Source organism: Cornus florida, unplaced genomic scaffold, assembly GCF_030987335.1.
Source record: "Cornus florida cultivar Cherokee Brave unplaced genomic scaffold, ASM3098733v1 CherokeeBrave_3.0.0_Hap2_Chr09, whole genome shotgun sequence".
NCBI classification, from domain to species: Eukaryota; Viridiplantae; Streptophyta; class Magnoliopsida; order Cornales; family Cornaceae; genus Cornus; species Cornus florida.
Genome location: NW_026775579.1, coordinates 66,628,875 through 66,654,023, shown reverse-complemented (window position 1 = coordinate 66,654,023; position 25,149 = coordinate 66,628,875). Strand labels below are relative to the sequence as shown.

Here is a 25,149-nt window from a genome sequence, read left to right as displayed (position 1 = left end):
GGGACTCTATGAGATGATCACCAATAAAATCTTGTACCTTTTTGTGAATTTGTTGCTAGGTCAAACTTCAATCGGTTGAATTACAGTGGCTCCTTAACTGCTATTCTAGAGAGAGTTGGGACATAAATGAAATTACTTTTAAGTATGTTGATTTGTAAAGGTGATTTTTGGTAACCTATAATTTATAACTTACTATCCCTCCCTATCTCTCCATATCTTCTCAAATTGGGAGAGAAAACCCACAAGTGATAGGGAGGGATAGTCATCCCTCCCTTTCTCTCCCTATCCCTCCCTATCTCTCCACTTAACTAATCCAAACACACCCTTACACTATTCTCTCTTTTCTTTTCTCTCCCTATCCCTCCAAATCAACCCTACCAAACACACCGTCAGTCTCAGACTGCCTCTAGGTGTTAAATCATAAAGTCCCAAAGAATGTCATAATCTTAAGCACATACTTCGGCTTTCAATGAGGCCTTCTTAACCACAAATAATTCGCCAACTTCATTTGAATAAGGGAGCACATATTTCTCAAAAAACTTCTTATCAGTGATCCTGCATACAGTCCCCAAACTTGGCTTTTTAAGAAGTAAATTCCTGCTTTCCAAAACCTCCAGAACTCTTAGCCGTGGCTTAAGCTTATTTTCAACACTGCGACAAAGTAAATCTGGGTTATTAACAACATATGAGATATCACATTTGCCCGTGCTAAGGAAAAGCTGTGTTATCTCCTTAATTTTCCTGTCTGACACAACAAACACCTGAGGCTGTCTCCTAAAAACTGACAAAATGTCATCTTCCGAAAACTTCAAACTCTTAAAGAGCTCCAATTTCAACTCCCAATTCTCTTTAGTCATCGAACTAATAGCCCGAATCGCATGAAGAAACAACTTGGACTTCCTGTCAATGCCCATCTCATCAACCCTCTTGACACATTCTCTAATTTTAGTTGGTTTAAGTACATACACATCGAGCTATAACAAATACCACAACTCTTCAAAAAATCAACATTGGGTATCAGACCAAATCAAACGTCAAAAGCCTCCCAGATTTCTTTAAAACCCTAGACACAACATCCATATTCGAACCCAAAACACTCGTCAATGCTAAAATCGATGGGCCAAGCCGATTATCAACGCTAGTAGTTAGAATCCATGGATTAGACGAAACAATTTCCACAAAGTCGCTAGAAGATAAACCCAAGTCCTGAAAAAACTTGATTTTGGGTTTGATGGTGCGCTCAAGATTTGCAGAGAGAACTCTAGGCATGCGTTTGATGAGAAGCTCGAGATGGGAATCCGAAAAACCACTTTCCTGGAGAAATGAAAGAATCGAATCGGTCTCTTCAGGCCTTTTCACATCCTTTCCGAAGGAAGAGACTTTCGAAGCAGTTTCAGTAGAAAATTTGTGTCTATTAAGCAAGCAATCGGCCACGGCAATTGGGGTTCTAGGAGAGGAGGAGAAGAAGCGGAGAGATAGAAGAGAGATTGGAGTTTGGTTGAGATGTGAAGAGTTCTTCAGAGAGAGAGAGAGGAGACTTTTGCAGATATATATCTAGTCATTTTTTGAAGAAACACAATGATATAATATATATATATATATATATATATATATCTATTATAATATGCTTTCAATCAAAGCAAAGAGTGTAGAGATGAGTACCTGCCTCTAAAAAGTGGGAAACTTCATGGATTCGATTTTCTCTCTCTGGTTCTGTGAAAGTGTTTGAAGGATGAGCAGTGTTGCCCTAAACCTGATTGGAGCTCTGTAAATTAGGGTTCTTCAGCTTTACAACTAGAGGTTTAAGGCCTTAAACCCAAATCGACACTCGTACGAAAATATCTGATTGAGTGAAAGTCCTGGGCCTCTAGCCCAAGCATTAGGCGGGCTGGTCCTATGTTTCTAAGAGCGGACTGATAGAGAGCAGGTATTAGGTGGGCTGGTTTATCTACTAAAAATCTTTCCCATTTATTAATGCATCCAAAGGATGGAAACTCATCAGGATGTTTCGGTTTCCTACTTCTATTTTAGTATCATTGCTCTTTGTTTTTCAATTTTATATCAATAATTTTCATTGAGTGGTAACAATTTTTAACTCTCAATACAAAATAGTAGTGATTTAGGGGTCAAATTGTAGGTGCGGTGATAGTCCGGTAGGTAGGGTGCTGTTTGGGGTTTTTGGCCGTGTTCAAAACCCACAAATATTATTTTTTTTGTTATCGAATTCAATTCATATGAGAAGGTAGTGGTCTACCACCACGTTTACATAAGTCAAATCATTATTCAATCCATATTCATAATGACAATAATTAGTTTTTTTTTTTTTTTTTCAAATTTTTTTTGTCCCAAAAATTCATAGCACATTAAAAACATTCCGTAACACATTAAAACGGCAAGCCTATACATATCAATATATCCTCTGTTACAGTTCTTCTTGGATCCGTTTTTCTCTCTTTATCTCTCTCTCTCTCTATATGTAAATATATCAATATATCCTCTAGATCTAATGGCAAAGTTTTTATGAGATTTTTTTGTTTACTGTCCTTTATAAACTCATGATTTGTGTGAATGAGTTTCCTTTACTTTAATATAGTTTCTAAAAGAAAAAGTATGAAAAGATGAATAGTTACAGATTCTAAAACTTAAATACTATGAAGTCTCCATTGCATGTCGTGGTCTTCGCTCATCATGATCGTGATCAAGTTTTGAACCTTCTAAAAAGAGAACCTCAAGGGCGTTCAACACCGTATGAAGGTTATTGTTGATCGATATCGGGTTGAACGTTGTTTTTGAAGTGGGAGATTGAGTTTACTTACGCCTCCAGCCGTATCGGCAACATACGCTTGCTAACCGAACATATAGGGCCTGTTTACTAACACTTTTACTTTTTAATTTCTACTGTCAATTCTTAAAAATATAAAGTAAAAGTGAAAATTGTGTTTATTAACCTATTTTTGCTTTTTTTTTTCATTTCAGAAAGTATTTTCACATTTTATGAAAGAAAAAGAAAGCACATATTCCTCACTTTCTTGTTTTCTCCACTGTAGTAGAGGAATTACTTCCTCTACTGTAGCGGAACTTAAACAACGCTCTCTGTTCGGTGTTTATAACAATACCCACTATTGTCTCTCCCATGTCCCACGACGATGGCCACCACCTGGGCAACCCCGACAAAGATGATTCGCCTTGCCGATCGGCATTGCCGGCGACCACCATATCGGCGATGATGGGACTTAGGTTAAGTTATCTTTTCTTTAGATCTGATTTTTTTTCTCTCTCTCATCCTCAGGACAAAATCCCCTCTTCTTCCTTTCCTCTGTTTTCTTACCCTTAAATCCTTATCACAAAATCAAAGAGTTAGACACACAACAACAACAAATACGACGATGAAAGATTCCGACGACGACATTGACGATGACGACAACGGCAAAAGGCCCAACCAATTGACTATGGCTATGAGTGCTATGATGGTGTTACAACACCTAGACTCACTGACGCGGTTGTTGCGGCAAAGGGTTTCAGTGAAAGTTATGGGTTTGAAGATAATGGGTTGAGATTTCTGGTTTGATTGCCGATCTGTACCCTAACTCTCTATATCTCTCTATGGTTTATTTTTATTTGCTATATATATCAATCAATCTTTCAATTTTGTGATGTACAATATATATTGTACTTTTCGAACATTATTGGGACACCAAACCAGGTCAGATCAGGGAATCGTGAAGGGAGAAGATGAAGTGGTTTCATCTCTGCTCGTTCAAGTGGAACTGTAGCACATAGAGGCTTAAATCTTTATGTACATGTAATAGATTTTTTTTTTGTTAAACACACTTTCTATGTTTTGCTTTCAATTTTTGAAAGGAGTCGGTAATTACTAAATATAATTTTATTTTCTGTTTTATCTTTAGGCTCCGTTTAGTTAGATGGAAATAAACAAGAAAAAAAATGGAAAATGAAAGAAAAGTGAAGTGAATGGAAAAAAAATTATTTTCTAACATGCCTTTGGTTAGAATGAAAATTTATTCAAGAAAATTATAGAAAAATATTAATTTGTTATTTTGGATAGCATGAGAGTGAAAATAAAAATCGATTTAAGATACCAAATTTATCCTTATAATTTTAAATACTAATAAATAAATGAATTTATATTTGTTGATGTATATTTTTAGCAAGGAAATAGTAAAATAATGGATTATTAAGTTTAATAATATAATTAGTTTTAATTTATTTATATTTAAAATAAGACTTCACAATATTTTCTGAGACAGAAGTAGAACTAATTATTAGTGTATGAGAAACAAAACTTAAAAAAAAACACGAATATATTGATGGCAATACTAATTTTTTTTAGCGAGATTTGATTGTATTTTATTGTTGCGAGTTATATATGATCTTATGAAAAAAAAAAAAAAAAAGTTGTTTTGCAGAGAACTCGTCTCTTAGAAATTCAGTACAAAAATAAAGGAAGAAATTATTTTTCACGATTAATTTAATGGATAAAATAGGAATGTCAAATAAAAGGACAAACATTTCATGCGAAAAATTATTTCCCTCTGTTTTATGCATGAAAAGTTTTGAAAGAAAATAGACAAGTATGGAAATAAACTTTTCCATTAATTTTCTCTTTCTATCTATCCAAATTCTAAAAAAAAAAAATTAAAATTTTTTGGTTTCCTTTCTTTTCTACCTGTTTCCACCTAACTAAACAAAGCCTTAAGAAATCAAAATCATAATTTTACTTTTAAAGAAAGTAAAAATAAAAAAGTAAAAAGATTAGTAAACAGACCCATAATAAACTCGTTCCTCGATTTATGTCTCATTTCAAGTCATCCAATGCATTGGATAAGTTGCATATAAGCTTGACCTCCCTCCTACATGTAAACTCGATCCTGTTTTTCATATTTCCTTTCTCAAGACAAAGACAAAGCTGGGATCCCTACATTTCTTCCGATCACTGATCACGGTGCCTCTAATGGGTTTCATTGAAAATTTTGAATCGTCACATATCTAAACATCACAATCAAGTTGCTACTCGTCTCCTAGTTCAGTGGGTCGACACTCAGATCTGATTTTTTCTCTCTCATCCTCATGACAAAATCCCCTCTTCCTCCCTCTGTTTTCTTACCCTTAAATCCTTATCACAAAATCAAAAAGTTAGGCACACAACAACAACGAATACAACGATGAAAGATTCCGAAGACATTGACGGTGATGACAAAGGCAAAAGGCCCATCCAATTGGCGATGGCTATGAATGCTATGATGGTGCTACAACGTCTAGACTCAGTGACGTGGTTGTTGCGGCAAAAAAAGTTATGGATTTCAAGATAATGGGTTAAGATTTCTGGTTTGATTGCCGATCTGTACCCTAACTCTCTATATCTCTCTATGGTTTATTTTTATCTGCTAGATATATCAATCAATCTTTCAATTTTGTGATGTACTTTTCGAACATTATTGGGACACCAAACCAAGTCGGATCAGGGAATCGTGAAGGGAGAAGATGAAGTGGTTTCATCTCTGCTCGTTCAATTGGAACTGTAGCACACAGAGGTACATGTAATAGAATTTTTTTTTTTTTTTATTAAACACACTTTCTATGTTTTGCTTTCAAATTCTGAAAGCAATCTGTAATTACTAAATATAATTTTACTTTATGTTTTATCTTAGAAATTAAAATCATAATTTTACTTTTGAAGAAAATAAAAGCGTTAGTAAACTCTAACGGGTCCATAATAAACTCGTTCCTCGTTTTATGTCCCATTTCAAGTCATCCAATGCATTGGATTAGTTGCATATAAGCTTGACCTCCCTCCTACATGTAAACTCGATCCTGTTTTTCATATTTCCCTTTCTCAAGACAAAGACAAAGCTGGGATCCCTACACTTCCTCCGATCACTGATCACAGTGCCTCTAATTGGGTTTCATTGAAAATTTTGGATCGTCACATATCTAAACATCACAATCAAGTTGTTACTCTCTCTTAGTTCATTGGGTCGACCACCCTGTGGAAGATCCAACTTGGGAGGACTATTATGACTTTCTCGTTAGGTTGTTTTCTTCTTTATCTTCAGTAGTCAGTCAGATCTTTGTTTACCTTCTGTTTCTTTCTCTTATCTATAACAATAGTTAGCTATGTTTATCATTTTGTTAATAGTTAGTTAGCTAGGATAAGATTCTCTCATTGGAAAGGGGAATCGAGTCTAAATAAATTCAGAGGTTGTAAGCCTAGTTGGGCATCTTTGAAAGTAATGTGTGTTCTTGTTTGTGGGAAGACGAACATCAAATCGTCTCTTTTCTAAGGTTATGACCCGACCACACTGCAAGTCCATTTTGATGGAAATCGAATATCGATGTGAAGGTCGCTGACTCGCTGCAACTATGTGTATATGGTGTGTGTGTGTGTATATACACGCACTGATGTTTGGGTATTTATATACACACACTAATCGCTGCAAATCTACAAGTATCTTTTGTTGGTTTCTTTACATGTGTGTTTGTGCGTGTAATACATGTGAACCAAGTTGTTTTGAGCCGAGGTCGAGTGTTTGGTGAACATAGCTCACTGAGTTCAAATTCATACGAGATGTAAAGTAGAATTTCTAAGAATAAAAGCTACATACATGAAAAGACTCAACTCTTATTAGTAGTACTCATAACCCGAACACGATATAAGTTCTAAGAAACAAATTCATGACCAGCGTGATATGTGAGAAAATATACAATATGTGTTGTATATTATATAGTATATGATTCAGCCTGAAATCACAATGCTACAAGATATTAGAGTCATTAGACCAAATGAGAGAAACAGGAGAAAAAACTAATGTGGAATAACCAGAAATAGGAGAAAAAGCTAATGTTTACTCTCCGCGTTGACGTGAACGTAACCTCATTTGAATTCGAATGAGGAATAGACCGTCAAGCCTTGGATGATATTAGAGCACTCGTTGTCATGTACCTAAGCTGAAACCGGCCGAAGTTGTCGACGACTTGGAGGGTCTGTATATAAACTCTCAAATTTCAAAATCCAATCCTCATAATCTACAAATTCTTAACAGAAATTACGTTATTAAAACAATTTGGTCAAAGAAATTGTAGCAGCTTTCCAGTTGATTTGATTTTAGATTACCAGTTTACCTTTAGCCCAAGGAATTTGACATTCGGGGAAGTCCAAAAACTTGATGATGAATGTCTCACCTTCGAGAACCACTCAGATGGTGAACCAAGTGTACTCGTCCCCTACTGATCGACACTCCAAGTCGTCGCAGAATTGTTGGTACTTGTGGGACCACATTTGCCATCCTTAACTTAGGCAAGATATAAACAATAAACTATTTACTGTAGAAGTTATCAAACTCTCACTATTAATCACTTCAATGACACAAATTTTGAAATATGTAAAGAGGTCAAATAAATATTTTTATTTCAGAAGAATTGCCTGGAATAAAGATCACTACTTACAACAGAGAAAGGGTTTCATTGTGATAAAGTGAACACCCTTTAAGACACCGATACCGAGTACTGTGAAATGCTTGAATCAACATTGTTTGACTCCAATTTTCTTCTTCTGTCAGTGCCCAAGTGAGTGTGTCTGCTCAAGTGTTTCTTGATCTTAAAGCATGCAAATATGATTTAACACATTTGATATAGTTTGTTTCTAGTTCTAAAGCAGGGTATTAGCTCTTTAAGACCCATCAAGTTTATTAGCTCCATACATACAAAAGAGACAACATAAATGTTTTCCCTTTCGGTAGAGTAAATAAATTTCACAACATAATAATCATCATCAAGGGGAGAGAATTGGAAAAGAGAACCATAAAAATAAATAATAAAAAAAAAAAAAAAAACAAAAAAATCAACAGGCAAGAAAAGAAACAGGAAACAAAAAATGAATCTATTAAATGGACAAGCCAAGCCTGGCAAGCCCATATGATCTTGAGCCACCACATTGTTCATATTGTAAACTCAATACTTGGTTGTATCATTACATATGCTTCATTCCTTAAAAGTGTTCCAATTGATTTCTCACATCAAATATTCCACTAAGAAAATGGTTTTGTAACTCTTTCAATTACTTGTCGAGCTGGAAAAAAATTATCAAAATTTTGTTACATTTGCTGCAATCAAGAATTAAAAATGAAGAATAAGATCACGGCTATACATGCAGATACTTGATAATCACCGCCTAGCACAAAAAATGAGAAAATATGACGCCTCAATTAAAAATTTGAAACAAAAACAACTGTTAAACTAAGATAACCTGGAAAATTAATCCATGTTTTTCAGAGTAGTACACCATATGGATACAAGAAAAAAATGTGAATATCTAGTGCAAAAGTGTACCTCCTTACCTGCCATGCTATGCCGCCAAGTCGTTGCTTTTAGGAAAAAAAGATTCAGTCCGCCTCTAGGTGTTAGCACATATTTCTGCTGTCAATGAGGCCTTCTCAACCACGAATAATTCACCAACTTCATCTGAATAAGGGATTACATATTTCTCCAAGAACTTCTTATCAGTCATCTGGAATACAGTCATCATACTTGGCTTTTTAAGAAGCAAATTCCTCCTTTCCAAAACCTCCATAACTCTTAGCCGTGGTTTAAGCCTATTTTCAACACTGAGAATAAGTAAATCTGGGTTCTTAACAACCAATGAGATATCAAATTTGCCAGTGCTAAGGAAAAGCTGTGTTATCTCCTTAATTTTCCTCTCTGACACAGCAAATACCATAGGCTGTCTCCGAAAAACTGACAAAATGTCATCTTCGGAAAACCCCAAACTCTTAAAGACATCCAATTTCAACTCCCAAGTCTCTTTAGACATTCTACTAATAACCTGAATGGCATGAAGAAACGTCTTACACTCCCTGTTAAAGCCCATCTCATCAACGATCTTGACACATTCTCTAATACGCGTCGGTTTAAACAAGAAAAATCTTGGGTAATAACAGATAGAACGAGTTATTTGCGACAAACTAATACCACAACTCTTCAAAAATTCAATATTGGGTATCAAAGTTTTCGCCAAATCATGGTTCAAAATCCTACCAAACCCAGATTTCTTTAGAACCCTAGACACATCATCCATATTCCAACCCAAAACACTCTTCAATGCTAGAATCGACGGGCCAAGCTGATTATCAACACTACGATTTAGAACCGATGGGTTAGACAAAACAAATTTCACTACATCGCTGGAAGAAAAACCCAAGTCCAGAAAAAACTTGAATTTGGGTTTGATGGTGTGCTCAAGATTTGCAGAGAGAACATAAGGGGCGACTTTGATGACATGCTCGAGATGGGTATCCGAAAAACCACTTTCCTTGAGAAATGAAAGAATCGAATCGGTCTCTTCAGGCCTTTTCAGATACTTTACGAAGGAAGAGACTTTCCAAGCAGTTTCAGCAGAAAATTTGTGTCTATCAATCAAGTAATCGGCCACTGCAATGGGGGGTTTTGGAGAGGAAGAGAAGAAGAGGAGAGATAAAAGGGAGATTGGGGTTTTGTTGGGATGTGAAGAGTTCTTGAGAGATAAAGAGATGAGACTTTTGCAGATATATATAGTCATTTATTGAAGAAACACAGTGATGTATTATATATATAATATGCTTTCAATCACAGCGAAGAGTGTAGAGATGAGTACTTGCCTGTAAAGTGGGGAGCTTCATGGATTCGGTTTTGAAGGATGAAGAGAGTTGCCCTAAATCTGGTCGGAGCTCCGTATGTTTTGGTTGTTGAGATGTGAAGAGTTCTTTTATGCTTTAGACCCAAATTGACACTGGTCTGAAAATGTATTTTTGTGAAAGTCCCGGGCCTCTTAGCCCAAATATTAGGTGGGCTTAACATATGGTTTGGTTCACAAGGTTAATATTCAAGAACGAAGCATGAAAGCGTCAATATTCAAAATGCTTGAGAGCGTGAGCGTCTATATTATATATATATTTATGTATACTTGTCTTATTATATAAATTTCGACTCAGTAGACCCGTGAACAAGTTCTTTAATTTTAAAACCCTTGTATATTATTATTCTACATTTAAAAGTTTAACCCATGTGATTATAAGTTCAGCCCAATAAGCATTATTTCATTAATAAGTCCCAATGTAGTATAATTGTTCTCAACCCATCATTAAAATGAATTTGTGGATTCCCAAAAACAAGTTTGCGAATTCCAAATCCGCTCTCAATTCGAAAATCCGCGCACAGAACGCAATTCGCCGACCTTCTTTGGCGAATCATGTGACTTAGTTCACAAGTCTCGCTGCATTTTATTTTACATAATTTTAGGGTTAATTTCACTCAGACCCACTAAAGTTAGGTCATATTTCACCTAGATGAAGATTTGATTTTTAACTTTCACTTACACCCCAATTTGCTTTTTGGGCTACGACATATGTGAATTGACTCTTTTACCCTTAATTTTTTAATACAATTTAATACAAAAATACATAATTTTAAAAGACAAAACGACCCCTCTGCATTTCACACCTAGCAAATGACATCATACCACAAACACCTACCATTGCCTCATCCTTCTCATACAAGCCTTCATTCTCTTTAACCTCTGCAATTATACCCAATAAGGCACACAGTTCTTTACCTCGCCGCCATTCCAAGCTCTTTTGATCACTATTTCGCTTAAGCTTTGTTCTGTACTTGTTATTTAGTTACTCTATTTTTCTATTCTCCCATTTTCTCTACTGTTCTAACAAGTGTAACAATGTTAATACAGTTGTTTTGAGAAAAAAAATAAAAATCATTTACTAACAATCTATTTGCAGACAACTTGTATCAGTTTATATATGTATAGATATAGACACAAGATCAACAGCACAAGAAATAGTTTATATATGTATAGATATACACACAAATATATTTATAGATATATACACACACATACAAAATAGAGCCGGGTAGCCAACAAGGTCGGCCGGATCAATGATGGGGCAACGACACCAACTTAGCCGATCTCCCAACCCTCTCAACCACCAACTCAGCCGACGTCGATCTCAAGAGGAGTCTGTGGCGTCAGGATCAATGACAGAGACTCGCACGACTCTCTGCAAATTGTTGAGTGCGCAACAGAATGGTTGTGGAATATAATATGGATAGATAACCTAGAGGATTGTGAATAGATTTAACTTGCTATTTTATCCAATTTTTACTTATTTTAATTTTACCAAAATAAAACTAAAATCAAACCACAAAGCAAAAATAAAGTGCAAGTAAAGTAAATAGAGTTTGAGAGATGATACCAGAATTTTAGCGAGGAAACCTCAATTGGTAGAATAGACCAATTGTAACAGGAAAAACCTTGTTGGACTTTGCAGTCCTGAGATAAACGATCCACTATGTTTAAAGCAAAGTGTACCGAACTTTGACTCAGTCTCATACCCTATCGTTTTACCAAAAACCAATTGCTGACAATCCCTGGCTTTGCGACTTCCCCGTCCAACAGCTCTTGACCTCAAGCTTACTCTCGATCTCTGTAGAATAGTTGTAGGTAGATCAGACAACACTCCACGAATGCTCTGAAGTCTAACCCCTTCAAAGTGTGATCCCTCCACCCCTTTTCTTCTAGATCTGAATTTGATGAAGAATGAATGAATTCTGATTTTTCGGAATTTTCTAAATCTTCAATTATGCTTCAATTTCGATGAGATAGAGAATAACACTACAAAATCACTCTTGTGTTTATGTGTGTGCTCTAAAAAATAAAATCAAAAAAATCACATTGATTTTCTGAGTAAAAATATTTCTCAAAGATGGCTTTCAATTGAATCTGAATTTTATATGTAAAACCCGTGTATAAAAATATCTCTCTAAATGCTTTCTCAAAATATAGAATTGATGTTCCTTAACTTTATGAATAAACATATGTGTATGACAAGGTTTATATAGAGTTTAGAATGTCCTAGTCCCTCAGAAAATATGGAAAAATTCGTGCATAGGACTTGGTACAATTCTAGATCAACTAGGAAACAATTATGAAATAGGAAACTGAAAGTTGGATTACTGTCAAGACTGCTTGAACCGGTTCAAGGGTGCTGAACCAGTTTAAGATTGGTAGAAAGATTTCAAAGCCAATCTTGAAGGCCTTAAACCAGTTCAATGGGGCTGAACCGGTTCAAGTCTAGTAGACTTGAATTTTCAGGGTGAACTTGATAAAAAAATTGTTTTGGAAATTTCTGAAAATATACCAAGTATGAAATGTGTCCTAACTTTTTTAGATTCCTTCCTAAAGTATTATTCTTACCTTTTTCGAATGATCTCAGTCATGGTAACTTTCAACAACCTTCCAATTCCGTAGTCGTTGTCGATCCTAATATAGTAACTTGAAATTAAAACTCGACTAAGACTTGTTTTGACACCAAAAATTGCCAATATACAAAATATATATATCTCACAATCTCCCCAAAATATATATCTCACAATCTCACCCTTTGGCAATTTCGTGACAAAACTCTAAAAACAACATGTAATCTACCTAAGCAGAAAAAACAAATTACAATGATCGTCAAAGAAATAAAACGGAACTCTTCTTGATCATCATGAAGTTTCAACACATGTAGCAACTTGTAACCTGCACATTAGCTCAACAAAACTATCCGTGAAGCTTAATCGAGAAAAATAAACAATCAACATATATCAATATATATATAAATATATCTTCCCCTTAATTCTATAAACTCTTCTCTTCACATATGCACACTGCTCCCCATTTTTGTTACAAATTGACAAATAAAGCTCAACAAAGAAGGAAAAGAAATAATGTGAGAGAATTAACAAGAAGAGAGATCAAAACTATCATCCATACATAAGATATTACAATAAGCACAAAAAACATGATGATATATAGTAGCAATGGAACCAAAGACAAGTATCCAAAATAACACATGTTCCATCCACCAATCAAGCTCAAAATCACACACCTGATATCTCTATCCAATCAAAAAGAAAAATTCTTAATAAAAATTAAAAGGAAAATCTTTTTGAATTTTTTTTATTTTTCAATTTTTCTGATATTTGAACAAAAATTATGCCAATAGCAATTTCCATAAATTTCAAGCACACATGATATCCAAAATTTTCTGAAGTATCCAAGAGAATTTAAAAATACCAAATTTTTAAATATTACAAATTATTTAATCAAATCAATTCTCTAGCACCAGAAGTGCCGTAGAAGAAGAGTTTGTGGAGCCACCTGAAGTGGCAAATGTCTTCGTTGGGAACTTGCCATATGATGTTGATAGTGAGAAATTGGCTTAGATTTTCAATCAGACGGGTGTTGTTGAGATTGCAGGGGTAATGTTCTTTGCATTTGATTGTGACAAGTTGTCCTTTTCGGGTTTTGAAGGGATTTTTTATATTTGGGATTTTTTTTTTTTTTTTTTGTTTTTTTTTGTTGTTTGGTTTTGATGATTTTGGGGCTTGAAGGAATTTTTGATCTTTGGGTATGTGTTGTTTGGGTTTTACAATTTTTCTTTTTGTAGGTTATTTACAATAGGGAAACTGATCGGAGTCGTGGGTTTGCATTCGTGACTATGAATACTATTGAAGAAGCTGAGAAAGCTGTGGATATGTTCCACCGTTTTGTAAGTGTTTTTTTTCCCCACTTATCATTATATATGCATAGATATACACTTTATTGTGATAAGCTTAGTTGATTAATTTGCTGTTAGTTTTTGTATATTGGAAGGATAGTGCCAGGTGCTTGATAAAGCACACATAATGATGATGCTTACTGGGTCTGCAAGTTGGTCTGAAATCTGAATAGAAGGAAGCCTGCCGGAGATGGAGCTCGCGTCCTCCTGAAGCTGTTGTTCAGAGACTGAGCATCAACTACCCAACTGCAGTGACCAAGCTGCTGTATGAAGCTGAACTAGAGCCAACAATTCTCCTAGCGCACCGGAACAGTCTCGTAGCTCACCGGACTATATCTCAACGAAATGGAAGCTCACTGTCGTAGCTCGCCGATTTTAATGGACACTTGAACTAGGCATGTCGTCACGGGAGTGGGTCTTGGTGGTTTGAAAGGCCAAACCCTTTTTAATCATTTCACAAAATATGTATTTTTTATATATATTTTAAAATGTGTTGCTAAGAGTATTTTAGTTTAATTTTCATAAATAGATCTATTTGTATAAATATCATAATTTATGGATATTTTTGCACAAAAGGACTATAATATGCACCGTAAGCATACTATACTGGTGTTTTTTTTTTGCAATTGACCTATTCTACATATAAGTTGTATGACAATCCGAATGCTGGACTCCGAAATATGTATCAGCAAACAAAGAGCATAGGGACATATAGAAGGAGGAGACCTGGAGTTCAACAAAAGTTCACCACTTCTTCCAGTTATAGCATCTGCGGCCCAGTGGTGTGCCTTGGATTTTCTTGTATATTGTTTAATATGTGACATTTTATTTTGTTCCTTGTTAGAGTACCATTAAGGGCAATGTCAAGTGTGAAATTGAAAATAGTGAAGTTATCTTAGCTTTGTGAAATCCAGAAGATTGGGAATTTCTGCCAAAATTTGTTCTTGGCTTTGATATCAATCCTCTCGATCGCCGTCGAATTCCATCTCTCGTGTTCAAGAAATTCAACGTGAACAACGACGGTAAGATCTCGTTGTTGGAGCTCGGCGCAATAATGGGCAGCTTGGGCAACGACACCACCGTGGAGGAGCTGGACACGATGATCCAGAATGTGGACGCTGACGGCGACGAGTTCATCTACTTGACTAGTTCCTCGAGCTGAACACGAAGGACATCGACTCTGGCGAGGCGCTGGAGAATCTGAATGAGGTGTTCTCGGTGTTCGACATGGACAAAAATGGGTCGATCTCAGCGGAGGAGTTGCAGAACGTGATGAAGAACATCGACGATGTTCATAAAAACCTCTCCCTCGCTGATGGTGTGGTCTTCGGCAAGCACCACACCCTCCACTACAATTCCTTTGAACAATCACCAATTGTCAAAGCCAATTTTGTTTGAAAACCCTAGACAATTACTTTGACTGAAAACCTTAACTCAGTTTGAATTCAGTCACCAATCTTACCAGCAGCAAACCCCACACAGGTGAGAGTTTGAGAGAGAGATTTAGATGGAGGGGGTTGAAGAAGACTTTAGGGTTATTTTGTAATTTTTAATTTTTTAATTTAACTTTAAATAGTAAGGTCAAATTTGTCATTTCACAGCCTGATTAAAAGGTCGGACACGAATACTGGGGCAATTTGATCAATTTTTAAAGTGTAGAGGGTTTTTTAAAACAGGTTGGTGGTTTATGATAAAAAATTGAAAGTAGTAGGGGTTGTACGAAATTAGCCCTAGATCATGAAAAAAGCAATCAAATTTAGGAGCCAAAAAAAAAAAAAAAAAAAAATGGAACCCAATAAATGAATCAATTATTACAGAAAAAGAGAGAATTGGAACATTTTAATGTGGAGAAGAGTCGAACGGTTGCTGAAGGAGCATAATTTTTTTTCCCTCGTTGAAGGTGAAGAATTTTAACTATCGGCATGAATTAACTGAGAATCTGAGTTGAAGATAAGAAAAATAAGTCGGATCAAATCGTCGTCGTCGTCGTCTTCATCCTCTATCTTGTTCACTTATCCTTGTCGTCCTCTTTAATTTCTATGGTCGTCGTGTTGGAGGTGGATCAGGGAGAGAAGAGAAAGAGAGGAGATGTGGACTGAGGAGAAAAATAGAGGGGGACTGGCCGGTGGTTTTGGGCGGGTGTACCTCCCCTGCCTCGTAACCGTTTAGAAATCCCACCCTATCTCCGTCCAAAACCGCCTAAACGGGCCTTTCCACCCCATCCCTGCCCCGTTTAACTTTTTCACCTTGCGGACACCCGCCTCGTCCCGTTTAGTTCTAGAATTTCTCTTTAAAACGAGTGAGAAAGTGAGTGAATGTGATTTAGAGTTTCTAGAGTTACCTATATATGCTAATAAAATAAGAGTAATATAGTAATTTACCTAACTAAACGGGGTGAGGCGAGGTGGGGTGAACTCTCCCCGCCCTGACCCAAATTTTCGGGAGTTTTCATTAATAAAAACTATCCCGCTAAAATAAGTTAAACGACTCCCAAAATTACTATAAATGGGACGAGGTGGGGCGGGTACCTGTCCCTGCGGGACAAATTGCCATCCCTAAGAAGAAGAATCTAAGAGAGAGGAATGGTTTGGCGATGAATATATGTAAAACAATAAATAAATAATAAATAAAATTTTTGGGGTGTTTTATAATTTTTTTTAAAAAATGCCCATATTTTTATTATTTATTTATTATTAATATTATTAATGTTATTTTATTCTTTTTTATTTTTATTTTGAACAAAGGCATTTTAGGTATTTTAATATTTAAATTAAAGAATTGTCTTTATTTGCTCAATTTAAAAAATGTAGAGTTTTTATTTTTACACCAGGATTTTGGCACCCTTTTTTTGTTTTTTTTTTTTTGACGCTTTACCCAATATTGATATAATAAAGAGCTTAGGGAAAACATTTGAAATTATCTTGGACATATAAGAGAAACAAGAAATACCAATATTGATATAATAAAGAGCTTAGGGAAAACATTTGAAATTTTCTTGGACATATAAGAGAAACAAGAAATTGTTTAGGAGTTAATCAAATCTCATTACTAAATACTTCATCGAGACAGTTTTTGGAATCTGTAGAACGTGAAATAAATATTTTAACAAATCACTCTAATGGTCAGTACGAAAATTTCATTACCCTTCTCATGAGATAAATCTCTTGATGGTCTTACTCTAATTATAATAACTCATTTCATATATCTTATATAATAGTTCACAAAAAATAGTCAACGGTCACACTTAGTGGGTTTAAAATCAATTATTATTATTAATTTTTTTTTTAAACAAAAAATATACCATAAGATATAACCTAGGAAGCATGGATATGGCAATGTAACAAATCTTAAAAAAAAAGACACATATATGACATGCATACACAAAAAAATAATAATATAATATTTTATTATATATAGAAAAATAATAATTTTTATTCATTTTATCCAGGTAAACATGAATAAAAGCACTAATTTGAAATTAAGAATCAAATGTTTGTTATTTTTGTTTTAAAAATTTTATGTTATTTTTCATATTAGTTTATAATATGTTTTAAAATGCATTGAATTTCATTCTTCTAAAAAAAAGTAATAATTTGTTAAAAAAAATAATAATAATAATTACAAAATCACCCCACCGTGTTTAAGAAGTATTCAAAATGTTTCCTTGCCGTGTCCGTTTCTAGCCGTGTTCAACCAAAAAATAAAATATTCAAATTTCAAGTCACTTCTAGCCGTGTTCAACACCGTTATGGCACACCCTAGATGGAGTGTCGGTGCTTCCCAAGATATAACATATTAATCTAAAATCATGAGTTAACAATGGGTCCTTTTTGTCCATCCTTTCATCATTGCCCGATATTTTTAGTTCAGAAGGATTGCATGGAATAAAGATCACTGCAATGAAGAAAAGGTTTCACTACAATTGAGAAATGGTCTTGATTCAACTAAACCACCAAGTGACTTATGATTGAGGACTATTTATTAGTTTGAGAAAGAATCAAATTCTAGAGAAAAAAATACTTTGATGTTCCTTCATAACACCATTAATTCTATTAAAAGAAAAAGAAAAAGAAAAAAAAAAACGTCATTAACAATTTAACGATTCTGGCACCAAGTTGGGAGCATCTTTCATCTAAATTAAAGGTAATCTAGTGGCACTTTTTCACCTTTTAAATTAGCGGGTGTTCAAGTGAGTGTCTGTGCAAGTGTTTCTTGATCTTAAAGCATATCATCTATGTCATTCAACTGAACTGCTTCAATCAACATTGTTTTGACTCCAATTTTCTTCTTGTGTCAGTGCCTAGTGAGTGTCTGGGCAAGTGTTTCTTGATCTTAAAGCATGCAAGTCTGATTTAAACGCATTTGGCATATAATTTGGTGAGTAGCGATTAATAACTAAAATACGAAAGGTTGTAATCTAACAGTACTTTACTTTTCAAAAGAGATGGTCAGAGTTCAAGTCACTTAGGAACATGTGAGTATGTTAGTTTATTGTCAGAAGAAATAATAAATAAATAAATTTTGAAAATGGTTAGATTGAATTTTGGGGAGGTTAATGGACTTGTTGAAGCCACTGCATACACAAGTATTCAAGGACAAATTATACGTTACAATTTATATTATGTAGTATATTATGCACTTCACTATTGTATATGACCTCATTGACAGTGTAACCTGCTAGAATAAATCTGGATTATTTGAAGCATATAGTAAGTATTATTTCTTGACAAAAATAAATCAAGCTCTGCCAAATTATAACTTACAATTTATATTCTTTTTAATGCTAATAATAACAAGTGAAAAACGGTCCTTAAGCAATGTCAAACATCTGGGGAATTTTTTTTTTTAAATCCTCTCACACAGACAAACTGAGAGAGAGAGAGTAACATAATTCAAACTATTCAATTAAAGTGACAGGGTATCCAAGACCCTCTCTTCAATAAATTGCATTTTCACCTTTATCCCTCAACTCAGAGCTGTTTTCTTTAGAGAATCTATTGGGTAATTTTGAAAAAGAAAAAAGAAAAAAAAAAAAATGGACATGTTTTAACTTTCGGTGGAGTAAATAAATTTCATAACATAATAGTGATAAAATACATAGAATTAGAAAACAGAACAATCAACAAGGCAAGAAAAGGAACAGGAAACAAAAAATGAATCTACTGAATGGACAAGCTAAGCCTAGTCCTTATGGTCTTGAGCCACCACACTGTTCATTTCTAAAAAGTAAATTTGCTATGCTTTAATTGGATTGAATTAATAGAACAGCTAAAACTTTGCACAAGTTTGTTTGTGAAATTAGTTCTGTTCAACTTGAAATTAAGTTTCAACTGTTTCTTGCATCAAATTTTCCACTAAGAAAATGGTATTGTAGATCTTTCTATTACTTGTCGAACTGGAAAAAAATTATCAAAATTTCCATCACATTTGCTCCAATCATACACAATGAGAAAATTAAAAATGTAGAATAAGATCACGGCTATACATGTGGATACTTGATAATCACTGCCTAGCACACAAAATGAGAAAATATAATACCTATCGTAGTTATTCAACATGATGCCTCAATTGAAAATTTGAAACAAAAACAACTGTTAAATTAAGATAACCTGGAAAATTAATCCATGTTTTTCTCAGTAGTACACCATATGGATACAAGAAAAAAATGTGAATATCTAGTGCAAAAGAGTACCTCCTTACTTGCCATGCTATGCCGCCAAGTCGTTGCTTTTAGGAAAAAAGATTCAGTTTCAGTCTGCCTCTAGGTGTTAAATCATGAAGTCCCAAAGGATGTCATGATCTTAAGCACATATTTCTGCTTTCAATGAGGTCTTCTTAACCACAAATAATTCGCCAACTTCATTTGAATAAGGGAGCACATATTTCTCAAAAAACTTCTTATCAGTGATCCTGCATACAGTCCCCAAACTCGGCATTTTAAGAAGCAAATTCCTGCTTTCCAAAACCTCCAGAACTCTTAGCCGTGGCTTAAGCTTATTTTCAACACTGCGACAAAGTAAATCTGGGTTATTAACAACATATGAGATATCACATTTGCCCGTGCTAAGGAAAAGCTGTGTTATCTCCTTAATTTTCCTGTCTGACACAGTAAACACCTTAGGCTGTCTCCTAAAAACTGACAAAATGTCATCTTCTGAAAACCCCAAACTCTTTAAGAGCTCCAATTTCAACTCCCAATTCTCTTTAGTCATCGAACTAATAGCCCGAATCGCATGAAGAAACAACTTAGACTTCCTGTCAATGCCCATCTCATCAACCCTCTTGACACATTCTCTAATTTTAGTTGGTTTAAGTGTGAAAGTTGTTGGGTAAGTACATACACATCGAGCTATTTGCGACGAACAAATACCACAACTCTTCAAAAAATCAACATTGGGTATCAGAGTTTTCACCAAATCAAACGTCAAAAGCCTCCCAGATTTCTTTAAAATCCTAGACACATCATCCATATTCGAACCCAAAACACTCTTCAATGCTAAAATCGACGGGCCAAGCCGATTATCAACGCTAGTAGTTAGAATCCATGGATTAGACGAAACAATTTCCGCAGAGTCGCTAGAAGAGAAACCCAAGTCCTGAAAAAACTTGATTTTGGGTTTGATGGTGCGCTCAAGATTTGCCGAGAGAACTCTAGGCATGCGTTTGATGAGAAGCTCGAGATGGGAATCCGAAAAACCACTTTCCTGGAGAAATGAAAGAATCGAATCGGTTTCTTCAGGCCTTTTCACATACTTTACGATGGAAGAGACTTTCGAAGCAGTTTCAGTAGAAAATTTGTGTCTATTAAGCAAGTAATCGGCCACGGCAATGGGGGTTCTAGGAGAGGAGGAGAAGAAGCGGAGAGAGAGAAGACAGATTGGAGTTTTGTTGAGATGTGAAGAGTTCTTGAGAGAGAGAGAGATGAGACTTTTGCAGATATAAATAGTCATTTCGTGAAGAAACACAATGAGATATATATATTATAATATGCTTTCAATCACAGCAAAGAGTGTAGAGATGAGTACTTGCCTCTAAAAAGTGGGAAGCTTCATGGATTCGCATTGATTCGATTTTCTCTCTCTGGTTCTCTGAAAGCGTTTGAAGGATGAGTGTTGCCCTAAACCTGATTGGAGCTCTCTACGATAGGGTTCTTCAACTTTACAACTAGATGTTTAAGGCCTTAAACCCAAAATCGACACTCGTACGAAAATGTCTGATTGAGTGAAAGTCCTGGCCTCTAGCCTAAGCATTAGGTGGGCTGGTCCTATGTTTCTAAGTGCGGACTGACAGAGAGAGCAGGTGACATCATCTCCTGGCCCAAGCATTAGGTGGGCTGGTTTATGTACGAAAAATCTTTCCCATTTATTAATGCATCCAAAGGATGGAAACTCATCCGGATGTTTCGGTTTCCAACTTCTATTTTAGTGTCATTGCTCTTTGGTTTTCAATTTTATATCAATAATTTTCGTTGTGTGGTAACAATTTTTAACTCTAACCCAAATTAGTAGTGATTTAGGGGCCGAAATGCAGGTGCGGTGATAGCCGTAGGTCATGCGTTATTTGGGGCCTTTGGCCGTGTTCAAAACCTACTAGTATTATTTCCCTTTCCCCTTCGACTTCTAATGTTAAAAGTTATTTTCGCATGTCAAATTTATATTTTGACAGGTGCTATAGTGTCAAAATACTACATTTTAACAATTTGCTCAAATGATGCATTTCATACAAAATGCTATTTTTTGACACAACTACTATTCTTTTTCAACTACCATTCCCACCATTCTATTTGCATCAGTAATATTAATATTAGGCACATTCCAAGTCAAGTTGTATATATTAGAAGGAAATTGAAACTAAACCTAATTAAAAAGAAGCAAAAATCTAAAATATCTAGTAAAAAAAGGATCAAAACAAAAAAACAAAACAAAACAAATTTTTTATAATTTTTTTACCACAATTTGTGAATTAATTTTTTTATATAATTTTTTTTTTCTTTTTTGAAAATTTATATGTATTATATACATATATATGGATATTATATATATTTGATTATATTATTATTAAAATATATATATTTTTAGGGCAAATTATTTCAGCCTCCCCAATCGCCTCCATCTCTATTCTCGTTCTCAACTCTGAGAACTTGCCCCCCTCTCCTCTCTTTGCAACTGCAAACTACAAAATCTACAAGAATCAGAAATTCAAAACTTATATATTTCAGTTTATCTGTCTGTTTGCAAGAATCCAAAGTTCAAAACCTATTACCTATGTCAAAACCCATATCGGCGTATCATTTCAGATTGTTCAAAAAATCAAAACCCATATCTTTCAGTTTCCATCGCCTATTGTTCCAGTTCAGGTTTGCCGTTCGCAAGCTTTAGCCACTGTCTCTCAACTGTCAAGCTTGTTCCCCTCCCTCTCTGCAACTGCTAATCAAGGTCTGTAGGGAAAGAGAAAATACAAAAATCAAACAGCAGAAGCAAGAGGTGGTGTTCGTCGCCTTTAAGCGCCGGTCATCGTCGAAAATGGCCGATCATGGCAGATGGATGAGAGAGAGAGACGGTCGTTGCAGATGGATAAAAGCGAGAGAGAGACGACAGGGCAACAAAATAAGGCAATAGCTATTGCTATTTGTTTTGTTAGATTTGACACAAAAAATGGTAAAGGCAAATTTTGGCAAGCCATATAGTAGCCCATTGGAGAGCCTAATTTTAACCCTCACTTGCTGTAATTTGAATTGGCAGGCCATATGGTAGCCCCACCAGAGAACAATGGTTAACCCCACTAACCATTGACAAGTAAAAAAAAAAAAATTTAGGAGCCAAATTTGACAGTTATTGAATTCAATTTATACGAGAGGAGTGGTGACCAGTGTCCACCCCATTCACTTAAATCAAATTAGATTATTACGTAATTAAATCATTATTCAATCCAGATTCATAATGACAATAATTTGTTTTTTTTTTCAAATATTTTTTTGTCCCAAAAATTCATAACATTCCATAACACATTAATTCTTGGATCGGTTTTTCTCTCTTTATATCTCTCTATATATGTAAATATATCAATATATCCTCCGGATCTAATGGCATAGTTTTTATGAGATTTTTTTGTTTACTGTCCTTTATAGACTCATGATTTGTCTGAATGAGTTTCCTTTACTTTAATATGGTTTCTATAAGAAAAAGTGAAAAAAAGAAAAATTATATTTTAGATACCAAACCAAAACAATATCGATCTACATTGAATCAAAGTGGTGAAAAGATTTACCGATTCAAAAACTTAAATACTATGAAGTCACCATTGCATGTCGTCGTCTCCACTCATCATGATCGTGATCAAGTTTTGAACCTTTTAAAAAGATAACTTCAAGGGTGCTCAACACCATATGAAGGTTATTGTTAATCCATATCAAGTTGAACGCTGTTTTTGAAGTGGGAGATTGGGTTTACTTACGCCTCCAACTGCATCGTCAACATACGAACATATAATAAACTCGCTCCTCCATTTATGTCCCATTTCAAGTCATCCAATGCATTGGATTGGTTGCATATAAGCTTGACCTTCCCCCTACATGTAAACTCCATCATGTTTTTCATATTTCCCTTCTCAAGACAAAGACAAAGCTGGGATCCCTACACTTCCTCCGATCACTGATCACGGTGCCTCTAATTGGGTTTCATTGAAAATTTTGTATCGTCACATGTCCAAACATCACAATCAAGTTGTTACTGGTCTCCTAGTTCAGTGGGTCGACCACCCTGTGGAAGATGCAACTTGGGAGGACTATTATGACTTTCGTGTTCAGTTGTTTTCTTCTTTATCTTCAGTAATCAGTTAGATATTTGTTTACCTTCTGTTTCTTTCTCTTATCTACAACAATGGTTAGCTATGTTTATCATTTTGTTAATGTATAGTTGGTTAGCTAGGATAAGATTCTCTCATTGGAAAGGGGAATCGAGTCTAAATAAATTCAGAGGTTGTAAGCCTAGTTGGGCATCTTTGAAAGTAATGTGTGTTCTTGTTTGTGGGAAGACGAACATCAAATCGTCTCTTTTCTAAGGTTATGACCCGACCACACTGCAAGTCCATTTTGATGGAAATCGAATATCGATGTGAAGGTCGCTGAAACTATGTGTATACGGTGTGTGTATATATACATGCACTGATGTTTGGGAATTTATATACACACTAATTTGTGTTTGTGCGTGTAATACATGTAAACAAGTTGTTTTGAGCCAAGGTCGAGTTTTTGGTGATCATAGCTCACTGAGTTCAAACATTGAGGTTGGGGGTTTATTCAAGCTCAAACACTCCTGTGCCAGACCAAGCCTCATTCAAACAAGCCGCTAAAAAGTAGAAGTTCTAAAAATTAAAGAATAGCAACATCTATAAAATTCCAAATTGATATTAACCAATACAAGATGTAAAGTAGAAGTTCTAAGAATAAAAGCTACATACATGAAAAGACTCAACTCTTATTAGTACTCATAACCCGAACACGATATAAGGTCCAAGAAACAAATTCATGACCAGTGTGATGTGTGAGAAAATATACAATATGTCTTGTATATTATATAGTATATGATTCAGCCTGAAATCACAATGTTAAATAGGAGAAAATGCTAATGTTAAAAAATATAAAATATGTCTCCGTGTTGACGTGAACGGAATTCGAATGAGGAATAGACCGTCAAGCCTTGGACGATATTAGAGTACTCGTTGTCTTGTACTTAAGTCTTTAAGACACCAATTCCGAGTACTGTGAAATGCTTGAATCAACATTGTTCGACTCCAATTTTCTTCTTCTGTCAGTGCCCAAGTGAGTGTGTCTGCCCAAGTGTTTCTTGATCTTAAAGCATGCAAATATGATTCAACACTTTTGACATATAATTTGGTACTTTCTCATCTTTCAAAGGAGGTAGTCAGAGATCAAGTCCCCATAGGAACACGTGAGCGTGTTAATTTCTTGTCCTAATACAAAATAAGTAAATAAAGTTCAAAAATGGTTAGATTGAAATTTGGGGAGTTCTATGGACTAGTTGAAGCAACTGCTTACACAAGTATTCAAGGACAAATTATACCTTACAATTTATATTCTGTAGAAGTTAGGCTGTTATAGGAGCATAATATGCACTTCACTATTTATGACTTCATTGACAGTGTAACCTACTAGAACAAATCTTGATGATTTGAAGCATATAGTAAGTATCTCTAGAGAAATGGATCAAGCTCTGCCAAATTATAACTTCAAATTTATACTCTTTTTAAAGCTAATAATAAAAATTGAAAATTGGTCCTTAAACAATGTCAAACAAGTAAAGAAGACATCTGGGGAAAAAAAAAAAAAAATCTTATCTCTCTCTCTCTCACACGCGCGCACACACTCAAGAGAGAGAGAGAGAAATAATTCAAATTATTCAATTAAAACGACAGGAAGGGTTAAAAAATTAAAGTGAAAGGGTATAAAAGAACCTCTCTTCATAAAAGGTACATAACAAAAGCAAGGTATAGTTCTAAAGCAGGGTATACAAGACCCTCTCTC

The 25,149-nt window shown here is 35.0% G+C and overlaps 3 protein-coding genes across 5 annotated transcripts; all 3 read right to left on the bottom strand.

The window, feature by feature from the left end:
• Nucleotides 1-446: 446 nt before the first annotated feature.
• On the bottom strand, nt 447-3,216 carry LOC132272748 (uncharacterized). Its single transcript, XM_059773842.1, has 3 exons — nt 3,026-3,216; nt 1,024-1,447; nt 447-974 (listed from the first exon to the last, which is right to left on the bottom strand). Exons 1-3 carry the CDS (start codon nt 3,214-3,216, stop codon nt 447-449), a joined length of 1,143 nt encoding a protein of 380 aa, XP_059629825.1.
• Nucleotides 3,217-7,728: 4,512 nt separating this feature from the next.
• Nucleotides 7,729-9,803, bottom strand: LOC132274188 (uncharacterized). Of its 3 annotated transcripts, none has more exons than XM_059775394.1 (2): nt 8,347-9,803; nt 7,729-8,086 (listed from the first exon to the last, which is right to left on the bottom strand). In XM_059775394.1, the coding sequence occupies exon 1, from the start codon at nt 9,569-9,571 to the stop codon at nt 8,411-8,413; it is 1,161 nt and encodes a 386-aa protein (XP_059631377.1). In that variant the 5' UTR covers nt 9,572-9,803; the 3' UTR covers nt 7,729-8,086; nt 8,347-8,410. The 3 variants fall into 3 exon arrangements, with proteins under 3 accessions (XP_059631377.1, XP_059631376.1, XP_059631375.1); XM_059775393.1 differs by having other exon boundaries at nt 7,729-8,188; nt 8,355-9,803; XM_059775392.1 differs by having other exon boundaries at nt 8,355-9,803.
• A 9,605-nt stretch (nt 9,804-19,408) lies between these two features.
• Nucleotides 19,409-20,557, bottom strand: LOC132272747 (uncharacterized). The gene has a single exon (XM_059773840.1). The coding sequence runs from the start codon at nt 20,555-20,557 to the stop codon at nt 19,409-19,411; it is 1,149 nt and encodes a 382-aa protein (XP_059629823.1).
• Nucleotides 20,558-25,149: the final 4,592 nt, after the last annotated feature.

Excerpts from the sequence above, each read along its gene's own strand:
- LOC132272747 (XM_059773840.1), bottom strand. The coding sequence starts at position 20,557 with ATGACTATTTATATCTGCAAAAGTCTCATCTCTCTCTCTCTCAAGAAC.
- LOC132274188 (XM_059775394.1), bottom strand. The coding sequence starts at position 9,571 with ATGACTATATATATCTGCAAAAGTCTCATCTCTTTATCTCTCAAGAAC.
- LOC132272748 (XM_059773842.1), bottom strand. The coding sequence starts at position 3,216 with ATGGTGGTCGCCGGCAATGCCGATCGGCAAGGCGAATCATCTTTGTCG. Across the intron at positions 1,448-3,025 it reads ACAGTGGAGAAAACAAGAAA|AACCCCAATTGCCGTGGCCG; the intron begins GTGAGGAATATG and ends CTCCTCTCCTAG. Across the intron at positions 975-1,023 it reads GGCTTTTGACGTTTGATTTG|CTCGATGTGTATGTACTTAA; the intron begins GTCTGATACCCA and ends TATTTGTTATAG.